The 20879-nt window shown below is 40.8% G+C and overlaps 1 protein-coding gene across 4 annotated transcripts in view; it reads right to left on the reverse strand.

The window, feature by feature from the left end:
* The window catches only part of AKAIN1 (A-kinase anchor inhibitor 1), a 79152-nt gene that overhangs the window by 31088 nt on the left and 27185 nt on the right, over positions 1-20879 (reverse strand). Inside the window, exon 1 of one of the 4 annotated variants that reach the window (XM_082418760.1) lies at positions 15590-15781. The exons of the other annotated variants lie outside the window; for them this stretch is intronic. Coding sequence (XP_082274886.1) covers positions 15590-15605 — 16 coding nt within the window. The 5' untranslated portion in view covers positions 15606-15781. Of the gene's footprint in view, positions 1-15589; positions 15782-20879 lie in introns of those variants that run through there. 4 annotated transcript variants of the gene reach the window in all.

Below are 20879 nucleotides of genomic sequence, written 5' to 3' on the forward strand. Positions count from 1 at the left end.
ATAATAAATATATTCTTCCTATTTTATGATATGTAAATTGATTCTAAGTTAAATTACATATCAAAAATATGTCTTAAGCCTAAGGGAAAACTGATTTGACGATATACTTGTCTTGATTCTTTTCTTCTGTGTTTGAAATCTGCAGTGTTATGCCCTTCTGAAATGTGGAACCAAGAAAACTGTCCCTATTTCCCCATTTGACCCAGACTATTGTAGGAACACCAAAAGCTACTGAGAACATCACTGGAGAGCATATAGAATTGACACTGCCGGGTGGAATTCCTGGTATATTCCAGGGGTTCTGCCTTATTCCTTCTTCAACTGTGACACCACACCCATCTAAGAGTCATGCCTGCAGGCAAACCACCCTGCAAGAAGGTTACATCCCAAGGTCTCAGTGCAAGTCCCTGGTTGAAATCCCTCTAGGTCTGTATGCTCCCGCATTGGAGGACTGGGCTACCTTGGCTTTGACCCCTAGCCTTACCAAGGTGCCACTCATCTGCCTACGATATGCAGACCCTCCTGCTAATTGTCATGCATAATCCTGCTTGTCTAGCTGCCATAGTCATTGAGTGACTGTCATCTCCCCACGAACAAGTGGGACAAGACCACTCCCAGTATCTAAAGAGTGACAATCCTACAGCCCTGCTAATAACCGGAAGAGGTATCTTCCTTCAACCAGAGCAGGGCCTGGCTGGAAAGACCCCATGTGGGCAGCACAGTCAGAATCTTCTCTTGCTTTTTACTTTAATGGGATGACGATGAGGTGAAAAGAAAGATGACCATTGATTCATTCATTCATGCATTTATCCGGCATGTACCAAGTGCTTGTATGTGCCCCGTCTGAGAAGAGAAGACTCAGGAGGAATAGGAGTGAAGAATCAGGCAAGCTGCCTGCCTGGTGCGCTTGCCCTTTGAAGTGAGGTCAGTGGTTCTCAGCCCAAATGCACAGTCAACCACCTGGACAGCCTTTAATGAACACTTACACTTAGGGCACACCACCAGAGATTTTTATTTTACCAGCCTGGGTTGGACCCAGAGCACTGAGAGATTTTAAAAGCTTCCAGTGTGTAGCCAGCAGTGAGAACCCCTGAGCTACAGCACAGATAGTTACAGGTGGGCTGGAACCCCACTGGGACCAAGAAGTAAAATACCTGTGATCACATCAAAATCCCAACCCTTTTAATGTACTGTATGCTGATTTCCTTTGGGTTTTCCCTTGATGTTTAATAAAAGTCCCCCCAGCTCTGCTTGGAGAAACAGAAAAAGACCCATCTACCCAGGCTGGAGGCAACTCTTTAAGGGGAACATAGCACATCTTAGTCCTGTCCTGGTGGTGGCAGTGGTCCTTAAAGGGAGATGACCTCAAGCAGAGTCAGGCCCAGATCAAACACATTTGCTCGCCTTAGAGAGTTTCCTTTTAGGTCTTTAATATATTTCTGCCTTGAGGACATCTTTACTGTTATTTAGAGGTTATAAAGACCATTTCTTTAAAAGGTACATTTATGTGCCTAAAAGCAAAGACAAAGGGGGCTCTGATTCTCCCTTGGTGGTCCCTGTCTCCCCAGGCCACACTCCAGCACTCACACACAGGGTCCTTACGCATGGCGCAGTGGCACTAAGGGATGGTCAACAGAAGAGGATTTCTCTGGAGTAAGGCTTTCCTATTCCCCAGGGCAGGCTTCCCAGGAGGAATCAGACCCAGGGAAAGACAGTCACTTCCTGCCCAGCAGAATCGACCCACCCCTCCTCTTCATGTCCCTTTACTCTCTGCCCTTCAGTCACAGAATTCTAACCCTTTAGTGTACTTCTGGATATCAAAGTCCCAGTGTCCACGCCCAGCAGAGTGTCTGGCTCAGAGAAGATAGGCAGTGAATGAATAAATAGATTAAATTATCTAGAGTGTGTGTCCCCCACCTCCACCCACCTATCCATGGCCTTCCCTGACATCCCCAGCTCCATCCTCACCAAGGACACTATTGCTCTTTCCCCAGGTCAGGTTGCAAGTGGCTCTAAGGGCTCTGCTCTGCTCTAAGGAATCAGAGGAGGAGTGATCATACCTACTCTTCTTCCCGAGTTCCATTCTAATGGCTAACAGCTCCACCCTACTAGCAATGCCCCAAAGGCACAAGAAAGAATGGCAAGATAAGTGAAACTTTAAATGTTGTCCTTCTTGACCTAAGTTATTTTTAGAGCAAAACAACTATCATGTATGGATTTGTACAGCATGGCCTGATTGGTGGTGAAATAATTTATTCTGAAGCATGAGTCAGATTGCAATTAAGGCTATAGGGAACTTCTTTCCAAATTCCCTGGCTAGGGGTGATCAAAATCTCATCTACAGTACTGCAGTAAAGATAGAATTTCACTTTTTATTCCTGCAAAAATGTAAAATTAAAATGGAAAGGCAAAAAAAGCAAAACAAAACAAAACACACACACACACACAAAGAATGTTAGAAATAAATTCCATGGAGAGAAAAATGAACAACTTCTGTCAGACAACACAGATGTGGATTCTATGGAGGCCTCCTGTCTAAATACCAGAAAAGACCCATTATATGTGGTTTATGAGACGTATTCAGAACAGAGATTTTACATTCGTAATCTGAAAATATTTCTTGAGTACCATAAGCTCTATCTCTCTCATTTGGAAAAAAAACAAAAAACAAAAAAAAACACGATTTTTTAAAGGGAAACAAGAAGGCATTTCATTTTTGTCTACTAATTTCAGCAAGTAGATCCTCTGTGACTATTTGGAACATGAAATAGCATTTTAGCCACAAATTAAAGAAAGGCAGTTCTAGGTTGGCATTTCTTTGTGCCTTGCTTTGAAAAATAATGCTTGTGACACACCCAGCACACAGTAGGTCTTCTACAAATGTAGCTCCTTTACCTCTTCTTGCATTCATCTTCTCTGCCCAATAAACATCTGTGCTGAGAACTAAGATGCTAAACCTCTAAGATGCTGAGAAGGACTATTTAGAAAATGTTTTGGAAAGAGAGGCAGGAAGCACATCACTTACCCAAAGTCACACAGCAAGTCAGGGAAACTTTTGAAGAAAAACTCCAACCTCTCTGGTAATCTCTGGCTCATGACTGTGAGGTTGTCTCAACAGACAAAGTTAATGGCTTTCTTCCTAATGAGATTTATGTAGGACCAAAGATAATGTTCAAAGAATAACATCTAAGAGTGTGTGTGGCCATGACATACGGTCACGAAATGGGAACTTAAGGCTCCAGGGGGAAAAAAAAGGCATAGAGAATGTGAAACAATATCTCAAATCCCAAAATACTAATTTACCCTAACTACGTAGTTATATATTTAAAATATACTGCATTATACCTTTACCAGAAAATCATCATTCAGCTTTTAAATTTAGAGAAGATCAGAATGATTCAGATCAGCAAGACCGCCATCTGCTTTCAAGCACACAGCTGCGAGCCTTTAAACAGCAACTTTCCGTGATTCATAACTTATTCATCCCAGGATGCACTCCGACATCTGCTTTATCATCAATTCACCTTGTCATGGCATTTTACTTTAAAGTTTTGTAACCTCTACCCAGGTGACATAGTGAACCAGTAAGCCATTCTTCTTCTATGGAAAGAATCAACTGTATAGTTCCCCAAGACTGATGGTCCAATCTTGAAATCATATACATGCATATATGTATATAAAATACACATTCTTAGTCATTGCCTTTTAAAACAATAATGTCAGTAATCGCTACCATTTAGCACCCTGTAGTCCAGGCACTTCATCTTTATCATCACCACCCTGGAAAACAGATATTCTGATCTTCATTTAACAAATGAGCAAATCAGCAAGATGGGATGACTTAGCCAGTGCCACAGTGTGGACATGGCAGAGGTGAGCTATTTGCACCCAGGCCTGTCTGTCCCCAAACCCAAGCTTCTGCAGCAACCAACTTTGCCTCATATTTGAACTGCTGTCAAATAACTGAAATATTCTCATCAGTTGTATAGAGGAGGAGAGACTATACTTAACCCAATACCATTTATTCTCAACCCAAGAAATGTCTTGCACATGGCACTTAGTTAATATAAATGCTTTAGAAATGATAAAGCACTGTGTAAATGTGTTAGAGCTTTTTATTCTCCCTTCTATTTTGGCAGTTCTGGCTGTCCACTGTTTCACCCTCCATCACTGGCAGTGGCCCGGAGAAGATGAAGAATGCAGGAAGTGTGAAAGGACAGAGCCCATTTCAGGGTGGTTGAGAGAGTACCCCGTGTCCTCTAACTTGGAAGAAGAGATGTTCAATATCCAGAGATTCTCCCCAAAGGAGACCAGTTTTACCTCTTTTGCTTTGTCTCTAATTCTAGTGTGCAAACTGTCTGTTGCTTGCTATGTATTTAAAACTACGTTGTGTGTAGAAAATAAGTGCACCCAACGTCAAATCTTGGTTCTGAAACATCAAATTGATCAGGCATTCTGAACCTTACTTTTATCATCTATAAAAATGGGAACAATGACAACTCTGCTCTACGTCTTTTTTTAAAATGACATGTAGAAGACAACTGAATGGCATGAAAAGATAATGGCACATCCTGTAAACAATCATGGCCAAAAATAACAGCCATGTCAGGATAATCTTTTTGTTTAAGAAAGTGAAAGATGTAATTATAGAGACAAAGTCTGAGAAGTTGTATATAAAAAATTAACGGTTGTTACTGCTGGATAATATTGTGATTTTTATTTTCTTTTTGATTATCTATGCTTATTAAAATTTCTAGAACTATAACAACAAAAACTTTCAAATGATGAAATATTGTTTAACTTTAAATGATAATGGGGAATTAGAAAATGCAGTAATTATAGAAGAAAGACATCTAGGCAGTCAGTAGCTAACTTACCACCTTTAAAACTCTATGCATTTGATTAAAAAGAAGACCCAACAATATGCTATCTACAAGAAACCTACACTGAGTATAATGATAAAGATATTAAATGTAAAAGGATGGAAAATGATATACAGTCAATTCTCATTTATAGTAGTTATATTATAAAGTCACTGCAAATAGTGAATTAGCAAATATGGAACCACTGCTCCCAAGGGAAATACAAGGGTTAGGTTCCTGCAAGCCTCTGGTCACAATATTTTTGCTAACTGATCAATACATAACTTTGTTGTATGTATGTTTCTGTTTAAAGACACCTTATTTATTTGTTTGTTTTATTTTTTATTTTTTGGCCGTGCCATGCAGCGTGTGGGATCTTAGTTCCCCCACCAGGGATCGAACCCGTGCCCCCTGCAGTGGAAGCGTAGAGTCTTAACCACTGGACCGCCAGGGAAGTCCCAAAGACACCTTATTTAATACATGATGTTGATTTCTTAACATCGACCTCACAGCCAACAGCACTATAACTGATGCCTGAATGGAGCTTATCTAATAATCTCCTCCTCCATATGGCACATCACAACTTTCCTGTACTTAGGACATTAGACAACACCTCAGCACCACACTTGAAGGCCACATTAAACAATGAAATCACCAAGAAAAGCACAAATGTGTAAAAAACTAAATAGACCACAAAAAGCACATTTGTTTACAGTATGAGAGCTGAAACAAAAAGGTAAAACATTGCCTTGTTCAACCTCAGCTGGGAACATGTATATCAAGCAACTCAAATTTTTTGCCTTTCTATACATGTCCTTGAATGACAGAGAAAGCACTGCAAATATTGATTTCCATTGATCTATTTTACTAATAGGTTTTAGTGAGTAGGAAAACTTACGAACAAGGAATCCATGAATGATGAGAATCAACTGTACCCTGCAAACATTGCTCAAAGGAAAGGTGATATGACTAGGTTATTATCAGTCAAAATAGACTTCAGAGCAAGAAAAATTGCCAGAGATAAAGATATAACAATCTTAAATGTATATGTACCTAATAAAAGAGCAGCAAAATACATGAAGAAAAGGTGATAAACCAAAGGGGAAAGGAAAAAATCAAGTTTTTGCTAGAGGCTTCAGCACTCCTCTCCTAGTAATCAATAGACCAAGTAGACTGAATATCAGCTAGAATATAGAAGAATGAACAACTTCATCAACCAACTGTAACAAAATGACGTTCATAAAGCACTTCACCTGAAAAGAGCAGATACACATTCTTTTCAAGGGCATGTGAGCCATTCACCAAGATAGACCATACCCTGTCTCAAAAACAAACCTTACCTAATTTAAAACAACTGAAACCATAGAAAGCTTATTTTTCTGACCATAATGAAATTAAACTGGAAATGAATAACAGAAAGATATGTAGGGAATCTTCAAATAATTGGAAACTAAACAACACACTTCTAAATAATTCATGGGACAAAGAGGAGATATCAAGGAAAATTAGAAAATATTTTGAACTGAATGAAAATACATTAAAATTTATAAGATATTCTAAAGCAATGCTTAGATGGTAATCTATAGCATTAGATGCTTATATTAGAAAAAAAAAAGAAAGAAAGATCCCAAATAAACAATGTGTCATCTTAAGTCTGGAAAAAGAGAGGCAAAGTTAAAGCAAGTAGAAAGAAAGGAATGATAAAGAGCAGAAACCGATGACACTGAAAATAGGAAAAACAATAAGGAAAATTTATGAAACAAAAAGATGTTTCTTTGAAAAGATTTTTAAAAATTAACAAACAAACCTGTAGCCAAAATGTCAAACAAAAATAAAAACATAAATTTCCAGCATCAGGAACAAAAGGAAGCGATCACTACAGACCCCACATAGATTAAGCAGATAATAAGAGAATATTACAAAGAAATTTATTCATATAAATTCAACAAATTAAATGAAATGGACTAATTCCTTTATGATTTTTTATTAGATCTTTATTGAAGTATAATTGCTTCACAATACCATGTTAGTTTCTGTTGCACAGGAAAGCAAATGAGCCATATGCATACACATGTCCCCACATCCCCTCCCTCTTGAGCCTCCCTCCCATCCCCCCATCCCACTCCTCTAGGTCATCGCAAAGCAGCGAGCTGATCTCCCTGTGCTATGCTACTGCTTCCCACCAGCCAACTATTTTACATGGGGTAGTGTATATATGTCGATGCTACTCTCACTTCGCCCCAGCTTCGCCCTCCCACCCCATGTCATCAAGGCCATTCTCTATGTCTACTTCTTTATTCCTGCCCTGCAACTAGGTTCATCAGTACTATTTTTTTTTTTTTAGATTCCATATATATGCATTAGCATATGGTATTTGTTTTTCTCTTTCTGAATTACTTCACTCTGTATGACAGACTCTAGGTCCATCCACCTCACTACAAATAACTCAATTTCATTTTTTTATGGCTGAGTAATATTCCATTGTATATATGTTCCATATCTTCTTTATCCATTCACCTGTCAATGGACTTTTAGGTTGGTTCCATGTCCTGGCTATTGTAAATAGTGCTGCAATGAACACTGTGGTGCATGTCTCTTTTTGAATTATGGTTTTCTCAGGGTATATGTCCATTAGTGGGATTGCTGGGTCATACGGTAGTTCTATTTTTAGTTTTTTAAGGAACCTCCATACTGTTTTCCATAGTGGTTGTATCAATTTACATTCCTACCAACAGTGTAGGAGAGTTCCCTTTTCACCACACCCATACCAACATTTATTGTTTCTGGCTTTTTTGATAATGGCCATCCTGACCGGCATGAGGTGATACCTCATTGTAGTTTTGATTTGCATTTCTCTAATAATTAGTGATGTTGAGCATCGTTTCATGTGCCTCTTGGCAATCTGTATGTCTTCCTTGGTGAAATGTCTATTTAGGTCTTTCTCCCATTTTTTAACTGGATTGTTTTTTGTTGTTGTTGTTTTTTTTTTAAATTTTCAGCTAACATTGATTTTGTGTTTCCTTTCAGTGTATTTAGTCAGCCTAAGCAGAGACATCTTTCTTTTTTTTTTTAATATTTATTTATTTATTTATTTATTTATTTTTGGCTGTGTTGGGTCTCCGTTTCTGTGCGAGGGCTTTCTCTAGTTGCGGCAAGTGGGGGCCACTCTTCATCGCCGTGCGTGGGCCTCTTCCTATCGCGGCCTCTCTTGCTGCGGAGCACAGGCTCCAGACGCACAGGCTCAGTGACTGTGGCTCACGGGCCTAGTCGCTCCGCGGCATGCGGGATCCTCCCAGACCAGGGCTCGAACCCGTGTCCCCTGCATTGGCAGGCGGACTCTCAACCACTGTGCCACCAGGGAAGCCCTGGATTGTTTTTTTTGATGTTGATCTGCATGAGCTGCTTGTATATTTTGGAGATTAATCCTTTGTCTGTTGTTTCATTTGCAAATATTTTCTCCCATTCTGAGGGTTGTCTTTTTGTCTTGTTCATGGTTTCCTTTGCTGTGCAAAAGCTTTTAAGTTTAATTAAGTCCCATTTGTTTATTTTTGTTTTTATGAAATGGACTAATTCCTTTAAAAACTACCAAAACTCAGCCAAGATAAACAGAATGGTCCTATATCTATTTAAGGAATTTAATTCATGGTTAAAGAGCTCCCTACAAAGAAAACTCTAGGCCCAGATGGTTTCACTGATGAATTCTACCAAACATTTAAAGAAGAAATTATACTACACCATCTCTTCCAGAAAACTGGAGAGGAGAGACCATTTCCTGTATCATTTATGAGGACAGCATTATACTGATACCAAAACCACACAAAAATAGTGCATGAAAAGCAAACTGTAAACCAACATTCCTCATGAACATTGACAAGAAATCCTCAACAAAATATTAATGAATTGAATAATATATCATGACCAAGTGATTTTTATCTCAGGAATGTAAGGCTGGTTCACTATTTGAAAATCAATGTAATCCACCATATTAACAGTCTAAAAAACAAAAATCCACTTGGTCATATCGTCACAAGCAGAAAAAAAACACTTAACAACATTCAACATCTATTGATGATAGAAACTTGCGGCAAACTAGGAATAGAAAGGAACTTCCTCAATCTAAAAGAGTATCCACAGAAAATCCTACAGCTAACATCACACTTACTGGTAAAAGACTGCATGCTTTCCTCTAAGACTGTAAACAAGGCAAGAATGTCCACTCTCACTACTCCTATTTAACATTGTACTAGAAGTCCTTGCCAGTGCAAAAAGGCATAAAACTGGGAGAAAAAAAAAAAAGGAATAAAATGGCCTCTATTTACAGACAACATGATTGCCCACATAAAAATTCCCAAGAAATTTACAAAATAGCTCCTATAACTAATGAGAGAGGTAGGTAAAATCACAGGAAACAAAGTCAACATGCAAAAATCAATCATATCTCTAAACTGGCAATGAATGTTTAGATATTGAATTTTTTTAATGTCATTTAAATGCTCCTCCCCCAAAAGAAATACTTAGGTACAAGTCTAGCAAAACATATGCAAGATCTGAAAACTACAAAATATTGATGAAAGAAATAAAAGACCTAAATAAATGAAGAGACATATCATGTTCATGGATTGGAGACTCAACATGCTTAGGATATTAATTCTCCACAAACTGATCTATAGATTTCATGAAATTCCAATCAAAATCTCTGCAGATTTTATGTAGATATAGGCAAGCTGATTCTAAAACTTATAGGGAAAAGCAAAAGAACTAACCAAAAAAATTCTGAAACAGAAGAACAAGGACTTCTCTTGTCCTTCCACAAGGACCTTCACTACTTGACTTTAAGACTTGCTGTCAAGCTATAGTAATCAATATGTGTTGTTAGTGGAAGGATAAGATGAATGAAATAGAACAAAGAGTCCAAAAATAGGCCCACACAAATATAGTCAAATAATTTTTTAACAAGTTACAAAGGTAATTCAACAGAGAATAGTGTCTTTCCAAAAAATGGTATTAGAACAATGGGACATTCATATGCAAAAAAAAATTAAACTTGACCTGTAATTCACATCATATCCAAAATTCAACTTATTATGGACTGAATATTTGTTGTCCCTCCAAAATTATCATGTTGAAGCCCTAACCTACCGTGTGATGGTATTAGGAGGTGGGGCTGTTAGGAGACAATTAGGTTTAGATGAAGTGATAAGGGTGGGCATCTAATCCCATGATTCAATCTAAATGGAAAATTATAAAACTTTTAGAAAATCTGCCTGACCTTGGGTTATGAAAAAGTTCTAAGACATCATCAAAAGTAAAATCAACAGAAGAAAAAAATCAATAAATTAGACTACATCAAAATTTAAAACTTTTGCCCTTAAAAAAGGTAAAAGTGTTAAAAGAATGAAGTCAAGACACAAACTAGAAGGAAATATTTGCAAATCACATATTCAACAACAGATCTGTATCCAGAATATATAAAGAACTCTCAAAACTCAACTATAAGAACACAAACATCTCCCCGCAAAATGGGCAAAAGATTTGAACAGACACTTCACCGAAAGAAGATAACACATTCAACAAGGACCTACTGGACTTCCCTTGTGGCACAGTGGATAAGACTCTGCGCTCCCAATGCAGGGGGCCTGGGTTTGATCCCTGGTCAGGGAACTAGATCCCACATGCATGCCGCAATTAAGAGTTCACATGCCACAACTAAGGACCTTGCCTGCCGCAACTAAGACCCCTGCCGCAACCAAATAAATAAATATTTTAAAAAAACAAAAAAAACCAAGGACCTACTGTATAGCATAGGGAACTCTACTCAGTATTCTGCAATAATCTATATGGGAAAAGAATCTGAAAAAGAATGGATATATATATATGTATAACTGAATCACTTTGCTGTATACCTGAAACTAACACAACATTGTAAATCAACTATACCCCAATATAAAATAAAATTAAATTACAAAAAAAAGAAGACAAACCTATGCCAAATATTGATAAAAATCCTGAAAAAAATTACCAAAATCATTAGCCATTAGGAAAATGCAAAATAAAATGACAATGAATACCATTATATGCCTGTTAGAATGACAAGGATGCAGACCAACTGGAATTCGCAAACATTGCTGATGGTAATGCAAAATGGTACAACCCTTCTGAAGAACATATACTTACTATAAGATCCAGTAGTCCCAAGCCTAGGTATTTACCCTAGACAAACGAAAACCTATGTTCATACATAACATGTACAGGAATGTTTACCACAACTTTATTCATAATCACCAAAAACTGAAAATAACCTGAACTTTTGGGGAAAGGGATAAACACCTGTGAGTCTGTTCATACAATGGAATACTACTCAACAATTAAAAGGAATGAATTCTTGATATAGGCAACAATGTGGATGAATCTCACTGACATTACACTGAGTAAAAGAAGCCAGTCTCAAAAGGTTATATACTGTATGATCCCATTTATATGACATTCTGGAAAAAGCAAATCTGTAAGAGTGGAAAACAAATCAGTGGTCACCAGAGGTTAGGGGTAGGAGGAAAGGTTTGATTACAAAAGGGGTAGCAGGAGAAGATTTTTTGGTACAATGGAACTGTTCTGTGGTCATTATACAACTCTATGCATGAGTTATAACTCAGAGAATTGTACATCCAAAAAAAATGTCAGTTTAACTGTATATACATTTTTTTAAATAATAAATTAATTAAATTTAAAATTAAAAACCTTTATGCCAACAGAAGAGAATTTAAGTTGGCAGACTGTAAACCTTACAGTTAAGACAGTCTGCTATATAATTTATTCATTCATGGATCTCTCAAGAATTGGTAAGAGATTTATATAAAGAAAAGCTGTAACACCCTTGCAATAATTATTTTCTTAAATACTTTTGATAGCTCTCTCTAGAACTATTTTTGCTAAATGTTTTTCAAACTAATCTTAGAAGTCAAGGGACTGGCTAATGGCTTAAAATTATGCCATTTTTATTCCCCCCTGAAATCCTTATCAGACCTTGACTAATTCATGAGCAAGAGAAGAGAGATCATTTTGCTGACAGAACCTCTTACTTGAAGGCAATCCAAACAAAGTCAAGTATATATTAGGTCCATCTACAGAGAGGTGCATTTTAACCCCTGAAGTATAAACTAATCATTGGGGGAAAGGGGGGAACTGCCCAGGGATAAGGAAGCTTCTGTCCTCACTTTCCACCTCATACTCTATTCTTTAATAGCTCTTCCTTAAGGGAGGAGGGGCTGCTAATCTGATTGTTCAAAGTCTTGAATTCTTTGGGTGAAATCATGGCATTGAAAAGACATTTGAATTTGTGAGCATCTTCTTTCTCATCCTGGAATAGGCCAGGGAATATCCTGACATTCTCTTGTGTGCTTTTTTTCACTTCCAACACCAATGTCCAGTGGTCTTTCTCCTTTCCTCCGCTTTGACTTTGTCCACAAATTGGTAAGAATGCCTTGATATTCCCCCACAAAACCAACAGTACCATATGGGAAGCCCAGACATTTCCTTCCAGAAATTTTTCCTTTTCTCCCAAGTGGGAGCTTTTGCTATAGTCACAGACTAAGTAACCTGGGTCAATTTAGTAGCATGCACAGGAGCTAAAATATTTTTCCATGTTGTTTGTGTCACCCTCTTTCCTTTAGCACTGGTGGTATGCATCTAAATCCTCTCAAATTGCTCTATGAAGAAGGATTCTAACCACAGTTTGGGAGTAAGAAAGCAGGAGGAATAGATTAGGTATTTAGGAAAAGCAAAGGGCCTGCCTTTGACCTTTTGCCTCAGCCATGGACCCCACCCCCCGCAGCTTAGTTTAACCTATGTTTAGGGATATATGGTATTTACAGAGAAATACTGTAATTTTTTATTTCTCATTTAACTGTTATTAATTTTGTGTAATTCCTTTAAAGGGAAGAAGCAATGAGTGATAGCAGCCTTCAGGTAACTGAATTCTCAAATAATTAGTATCCTTAGCCCTTACCTTTAAGGGGTTTAACATTGGTACGCACAAAACTAAAACCCTCTTAAATTACAAAGCCTATGAATGGTATAGGAAGGGGGAAAAGTGTAGAATTGAATTGTCTACCCTATGTAAACTGAAAAACCACCCAAAGAACCTGCCCAACTTAAGCCCTATTCCTTATAATCTGTAGATGAATTGAAACAAGAGAATGCAAGACTATTTTATACTATATGATGAGAGTGAATCATAACTAGAGTTATATAAGGTTATTTCTCCTTCATTCCATTATACTTCTGGACTTAAATTTGCTTCATGAATCTCTGTCACTTTTCACCTTGCCTTTAAGGTAAGCAAAGAGGCAGCAGAACCATTCAAAGGCAGGCCAGTCTATACAGGCAAGGCCGGAACTAGAACTCAGGCTTCTTGTCTCTCTTTGCTAAAATCCAGAAAAGCTACAATGGGTTTTGAAGGGCATGGTACCCACTGACCCAATTTTATGAACAGCTCACTGTTAATTTGTTATTATATTCATCTTGAATTTTCTAACACTTTTTATTAATTTTGGAATAACCATAGCACTTGCCTCTGTTCCCTCCCTTCCTGAGTGTCAGGGTTGGCTTGGAGAAAGGAATGGGGGAGTATTTCCCCTCACTTAGTGCAAAACATCTGGATCCCCAGATTAAAGAGATTTAGAAGAGTAAGAGTCCTAGAAATGAGGTTGTAATGCTGAAAATCTGGCAGAATTAAAAAGCAATTCATTGTTCTGATTTTCTTTCAGAATAATATCACTACATGAGGTAGAAGACTGATGATCAGTAGATGAGAAGGTAATTGACATAATATTTTTAGCACCCTGTTCTTACTGCCCCAAAATGCTTATGACTTTTCAAGAGAAACTCAAAATTGAAGAAATGACCCAAAAAGTGTTTCCCTGTGAGTTTCTGTACATATCCTATTCAGGTCAATTTATGCCATCTCTAACAGTTATGAAAAGACAGAACTAATACAAACTTGGGGAAAAATGGAAAAATAAAGCCCTACCCAAAGGGTGGGCTCCAGAAATTCCCCACTGCTCATTACACAGTCTTCCACCTATTACCATGCTTTTAGAAAATGCCTCGTTAACATCACCCAACAACCCTCACTGGACAACACCAGCCCATCCCCCACCTCAGAAGTGTTAAGAACACTTCCCTTTGGCTACGTCTGACCTTGGACCAAAAAGCAGCTATCCCTGAAACTAAGGTATTTTGTCTGAGGTATAGAAAAGAAAGAGAATCTGAAGTCAGAAAACTCCAGCTGAGGCTGGCAAGACTATCTGGAACCACCACCTCCCTGGAGGGTGGTAAACTAGAGATGATACTGCTTACCTCAGAGGGGAATCTGAAGATCGAATGAGATAACGACCTGAAAATGCTTTTATAAAGTGTTAAGTAGCTTATAAACGCAACAAGGAGCTGCTGTTTCCCAACGTCACAGATTCTGGGTTGACTGAGCGTCCTTCGCTGTACAGAACACTGTCTCCCCTTGAGTTATTTGGGGTGGGCAGCAGAAGGGCTCCTGGGCTTTCCTCTAAGGCATTTCTCTGAGTCACTGCCTGTGGTGAGTGTCAGAATGACAGAAACTCATTCCTGCCTCCTCAGCTAGCCTGCTGATTTGCGGGGTGGGGGGGGGGACTTCCTTTTCTCCAGTTTTGCTCTTTGAATTTTTTGAAGGCCAGGCTCAATTCTTACCTTTTAAAAATGCATTATACCTCTCCTCCCTAGCCATCTGAGGTCAGTGGCCACAGCAAATGCAAACCAACCTTTTAAGTTAAAGAACCATAACAAAATTAAAGACTTCCAGGCCCCTCTACTCTTTTCCTTACTTGTTTTTTTCTTTTTTCCCCCACAGCGGTTTTCAGTGATAGCAGAGCCTGTCATTTAAGAGAGGGGGAAAAAAGACTGAAGCTCTCTTCCCTAGAGAGAGCTTTCTACGTTAATAATGACCACGCTTTCCCCGCCACTCCCTAGCTCTCCTGACCTCACCCGAAACACACGCCCATGTCCTTGCTGGGGGGCCGAGGAGGCTCAGTCAAGTACACACACGCATACGCTGGTCCGCCGGTCAACCGCAGGCAAATCTGACTCTTCGCCAACTTGTAGCCACAGAGAGCAGCAAAGGGACTGAGTCCTTCACCGCCAGCTCCAAAAAGACACTGCAACCGCCAGCGGCGCCGCAGGAGCAGCCTCTGTACTGCAGCCTCCGGCCGCTGGAGTTTCAGATCTAATTCCTTAAGGAGTACTGCTCTTCCGCCCTTCGTCCCACTCCCTGGGCTGCACACACCTCTCTCCCCAGGAGGTCGGGAGGAACGGGGTCACTCGATCACTTCTACGGAGGGGGAAGTTCGCACCGAAGTAGCCCGAAACCCACTACTCTTTGCCCCATCTCTCCACCCTCCCGCTCAAGTAGGCGCCTGTGCTGCCGTGAAGGTCCCAGTTCTCAAGGTGCCTGAGTCCGACGGGATACGGAGCAGCAGGAGGCATTAGCAGCGGCGGGGCAGGACGAAGGCTGAGATTCTTACAGGACAGATGGGGCGAGACTGGGGAGAGGGACACTCTCCCTCCCGTCTCCCGCTCACAGACAGTAGTAACTCCAAAACGCACAGGTGGGCCGAAGAGAAAGGCCTTTTCTTTCTATCCTCTCCCGTCTCTTCCCGGCTCCCCTTCCGGACACCTGGTGAAAAAGCAAGGTGCTGGTGTACCTGGAGCGAACACCATGATTTCCTCCAGCCGCTGCGCCCCAAGGTAAGGAGAGACAGGCAGACGGACGGACAGACGGAGGGTGGGCGGCAGACCAGGACTTGGGGTCCGCTGCAGGTGCGCCGGCCGCGGGTCGGGACGGTCAGCACCTCGGACAGCTCCACGGCGCGCGATCCCGGGGCCGCAGGTCCCGCCGCCGCGGCGCGCTCAGCCTCCACAATGCACTGCTCCGCCGGCGGCCGCCGCGGCGGCGGGAGGAGCAGAGCTGATGCCTGCTCAGTCCATCCCTCATTCCCGCGCCAGCTCAGCGTACACTGCTGCTTGGGGAGCAAAACCTTCCTACCGCTTCCACAGAGAAGGACGGACGGAAGAGGAAGAGAGAAAAGGTAATTGCCCGGCTTCCCGGCAGGGGGACAGCTAATTGCTTCTAATTACCTGCTGTCTCACGCCCCCGTGGATATTGGACTGACATTTAGGATGGGTTTGCCCTTTTTTTTTTTAACATATATAACTCAAAGTGCTTTACTCTAGAGGCTGACTCTTGAGTTCTCCGAGTTGGGCTAGCTCTGAACCGAGGGGTGGGGCCTCCAAGTTCATCGGTCCTTGAAGTCCAGGACTAGTCTCTCGCCCCAAGTCCCAACCTTCTACTAACGTCAGAAAGGAAGCTGGAGGGAAGGACAGGCTGACGATGGAGCGCGTGAGGAGGGCGCCGCTATCAGGCCCCGCTCCCAGGCGACTCTGAAAGCTCCCAAGCTTGGAGGCCCCTAAGGTCATCACATTAGGGACAGCAGGGCTGGCCAGCGCAGAGTAAAGATCTTGGTGAGGCGGGTCTCCTCCGCCAACAAACACACACCCTGTGAAAGATAGGGCCAACAGAGTTCCCTTCAAGTGTGAGAAGAGTCCTAAGACCCATCCAGAAACATCAATCCTTCCCCTGCCTTCACCCAACTGAAAACCATGCCCCGGTGTACACCCTGTTCTACTCTAAAGATGCTGGGACGTGCCCCCAGGCTCACTTCGTGCTTCAAATACGCTGCTCATTTTAAAGCATTATCTCGTTCCCCCAAGAAATGCTTGTGCAGTGTGGACAGCCCACACTAGATATTGCCCAGATAGAAACAACTCCATCAGGGTTACGACCCCTGAGCTAGAGTGACTTAAGGATACTCTAGCCTCAAAGCAAATGTCAGTGGCTTTGGGTTTTAGCCTCTGTTTTTGCAGCTTAGTGGAGTTTTCCAAGAAGGAAGGGTGATCAGGGTCACCTCCAGTGTTTTACAGGGTTTCTTCACTTGCACCTCTCCCTGGAAAATTGAGCTTTTCTGAAAATGCAAGATTTCTTAATAATTTGGTTGGTGGCCATACGTTCTACACTCTTTTGGCAAATATTAAGCATTTTTCAAATAGCTTTATTGGCACTAGTTTTGTTCAAAGCCATCTGATAGACTGCAAATGCAAATAGTTCTACAGCTCTTGAACTACAGTTTGCATGGAGGCATATGGGCAGCCTAAGCATAAAACAATCAGTACTGCTCTTAGCACCTGGCTCAACATGGGCTTGAACAGACGGGGCCTACCTCAGCAGCAACAAGATACAAGTCAGCTGACGGGCAGGATGAAGCGTGTGCATGCCAGAATGCACTCTTCCCACTTCCCTAAGTTACTCCAACAGCCAGGGACCAATGATGCTTCACTCTGTCTTCTTTGCTTTATCACCAACAGAGGTGCGAAGCACTATTTGAAAAAATCTTTTTTTTTTTTTCAAAAGATAGGTATTATATTAGCCCAATTTATAACTAAGGCAATTGATGCAGAGTGAATAGTATTTCAAGGTTACGTAAGTTTTGCCTGCAGAGTCAGGAGTCAGAGGATATTCCTGGCCCCATTACCTATGACTTTATAGTTCCTCTTTTATTTATTTATTTACTATTTATTTGAATTTTATTTATTTTTTATACAGCAGGTTCTTATTAGTTATCTATTTTATACATATTAGTGTATACATGTCAATCCCAGTCTCCCAATTCATCACACCACCACCCCACCCCCACCGCTTTGCCCCCTTGGTATCCATACGTTTGTTCTCTACATCTGTGTCTCTATTTCTGCCTTGCAAACCAGTTCATCTGTACCATTTTTCTAGATTCCACATATATGCGTTAATATATGATATTTGTTTTTCTCTTTCTGCCTTACTTCACTCTGCATAACAGTCTCTAGGTCCATCCACATCTCTACAAATGACCCAATTTCGTTCCTTTTTATGGCTCAGTAATATTCCATTGTATATACGTATCACATCTTCTTTATCCATTCATCTGTCGATGGGCATTTAGGTTGCTTCCATGACCTGGCTATTGCAAACAGCGCTGCAATGAACATTGTGGTGCATGTCTCTTTTTGAGTTATGGTTTTCTCTGGGTATATGCCCAGTATATACTGGGATTGCTGGGTCATATGGTAATTCTATTTTTCGTTTTTTAAGGAACCTCCATACTGTTCTCCATAGTGGCTGTATCAATTTACGTTCCCACCAACAGTGCAAGAGGGTTCCCTTTTCTCCACACCCTCTCCAGCATTTGTTGTTTGTAGATTTTCTGATGATGCCCATTCTAACTGGTGTGAGGTGATACCTCATTGTAGTTTTGATTTGCATTTCTCTAATAATTAGTGATGTTGAGCAGCTTTTCATGTGCCTCTTGGCCATCTGTATGTCTTCTTTGGAGAAATGTCTATTTAGGTCTTCTGCCCATTTTTTGATTGGGTTGTTTGTTTTTTTAATATTGAGCAGCAGAGCAGTTTATATATTTTGGAGATTAATCCTTTGTCCATTGATTCCTTTGCAAATATTTTCTCCCATTCTGAGGGTTGAAATAATCTTTAAATGATTGAAAGACCTCTTTCTCTTAATACGCTCAAAAGGGCTCTCTTTTACAACCTTAATTTTTTAATGAGTTTATTCTCCCAATGCATAAACAATTACTCATTATTAAGTTCAAGAAAAAGCAATATAGTGTAGGAAAAGAAAAAAAGCTTGGGAATCAGTCAGATCCCAGTAGAACATTTCCACTGTTTACTAGCTGTGTAACCTTAGATAAGTTACTTAACTGCATTATCTGCAACAGAAGGATTAAGGTATCTTGAAGGTTTGTTGTGAGGATTAAACGTGATAATGGATTAACAGATTAATTAAGAGAGCACAGCCACAATTAAACACATTCCAGGAAATTACTGACACCCTGGGAGTAGAGGATACCCTATAGGAATGCCAACTAAATATGTTAGATCAGTACTTCTCCAGCCTGACTGTGCACATGAATCCCATGGAGATCTTGTTAAAATGCAGATCACGATCCAGCAGGTTGGGTTGGGGCCTGACATTTTGCATTTCTAACAAGTTCCCTTGTAATGTCCACACTGTAGGTGCTGCTGGTCCATAGACTGACTATATCTTGAGTAGCAGGGTGTCGATGTGTCAGCATTTAAAAAGAAAGAAATTACTTCTATCTCCTCCGTCAGAGATCATCTTTCCAAATGTCATAAATTAATTAATTAATTAATTAATTTATTTATTTATTTATTTATTTTTGGCTGTGTTGGGTCTTCGTTGCTGCGTGCAGGCTTTTCTCTAGTTGTGGTGAGCGGGGGCTACTCTTCGTTGCGGTGCGCGGGCGTCTCATCGCAGTGGCTTCTCTTGTTGCAGAGCACGGGCTCTAGGTGTGCGGGCTTCAGTAGTTGTGGCTCTCAGGCTCAGTAGTGGTGGCTCACGGGCTCTAGAGTGCAGGCTCAGTAGTTGTGGCTCACGGGCTTAGCTGCTCCGTGGCATGTGGGATCTTCCAGGACCAGGGCTCGAAATCGTGTCCCCTACATTGGCAAGCAGATTCGCAACCACTGCACCACCAGGGAAGCCCCCAAATGTTAAATATGGAAGGAACTCGGATGGATTCCCACAGATTTCCAAGCTACACAGAGGCCAAGATGGTAGTAGAAAGAAAGAATGCCTGAAAAAGGTCCCAGAGCTCGTTTGATTAGCCTGCTATGGCAACAGGAAATAACACGACCCAGTAAAAACCAATGCAACGGGTCAAGGACAGTTCTCAGCCCCATCCTCAGCTCTTCTCTGTCTTTCTTCCTCCCATCATCTCTTCATTTTCTCTACCCAACACACGACTGCTACCTAGCCAGAGGACAATATACTCTCATTCCAGTGTTTGGTTTTGTTTCTTCGGTCACGTGGCTTGTGGGATCTTAGTTGCCTGACCAGGGATCGAACCCGGGCCCTTGGCAGTGAGAGTGTTGAGTCTTAACCACTGGACAGCCAGGGAATTCCCTCCCATTCCAGTTTTTGCTTGTTTATATTTTAGTAAGAACAATTAATTTTATTCCCAATAAAACCACGGCACTTTAATAAATTTTTAATTTACAGTTATTTCATTAGTAAATTTTATATTCAACAATACTATCTCTAATTTGTACTACTTAGTAGAATTGTTTTCATGGTTTACTTTCAATACCCTAAAAATGATACTAGATTTTTTTTATGTCTTAATGTAAATGAACCATTTAATAATAGAATGCTTTCTAGGAAAATAAAAATTCCCTTCTATTCTACCACAACAGCCAGATTCTTTGATAGATCATTTATCCAGTCTTAGCCCACAACCTCACTCTGGTTTTTTGTTGTTGTTGTTGTTGTTTGTTTGTTTGGGCTGCACCACACAGCATGTGAGATCTTAGTTCCTGAACCAGGGATCGAACCCGTGCCCCTGGCAGTGGAAGCGTGGAGCCCTAACCACTGGACCGCCAGGGAAGTCCCCTGTCTCTTTTTAAACACCTCCACTCAGGGTGAGTCACTCTCTACTCAAACAATCCATTGCATTTCGAGACAGTCATCTACCAGAGAGGCAGCCCCCAATCACCACCACCATCTATCTCCTCCAGCACCCTCGTTCCCAGTTAATGATGGTAACGGTGACGGGAAGCAAGAGAGTAAACAAGTTGGACGAGATGCCCAACTTTCTTGCTCTGGTGCTGAGCTTGTCACACTGGGCACTCCTACCCCTACAGATACTTGAACAAGGTGCTGGATGGACTGAAAGGCACAGGAAAAAGAAGAAAGTCATCTAATAGAACTATCTTACTTGGAGACTTGGGAGACTATTTTATACAAAAATGAACATGGAGGGGCTTCCCTGGTGTCTCAGTGGTTAAGAATCCACCTGCCAATGCAGGGGACACGGGTTCGAACCCTGGTCCGGGAAGATCCCACGTGTCGCGGAGCAACTAAGCCCGTGC

Source organism: Balaenoptera physalus (genome assembly GCF_965194825.1).
Source record: "Balaenoptera physalus genome assembly, chromosome: 12".
NCBI lineage: Eukaryota > Metazoa > Chordata > Mammalia > Artiodactyla > Balaenopteridae > Balaenoptera > Balaenoptera physalus.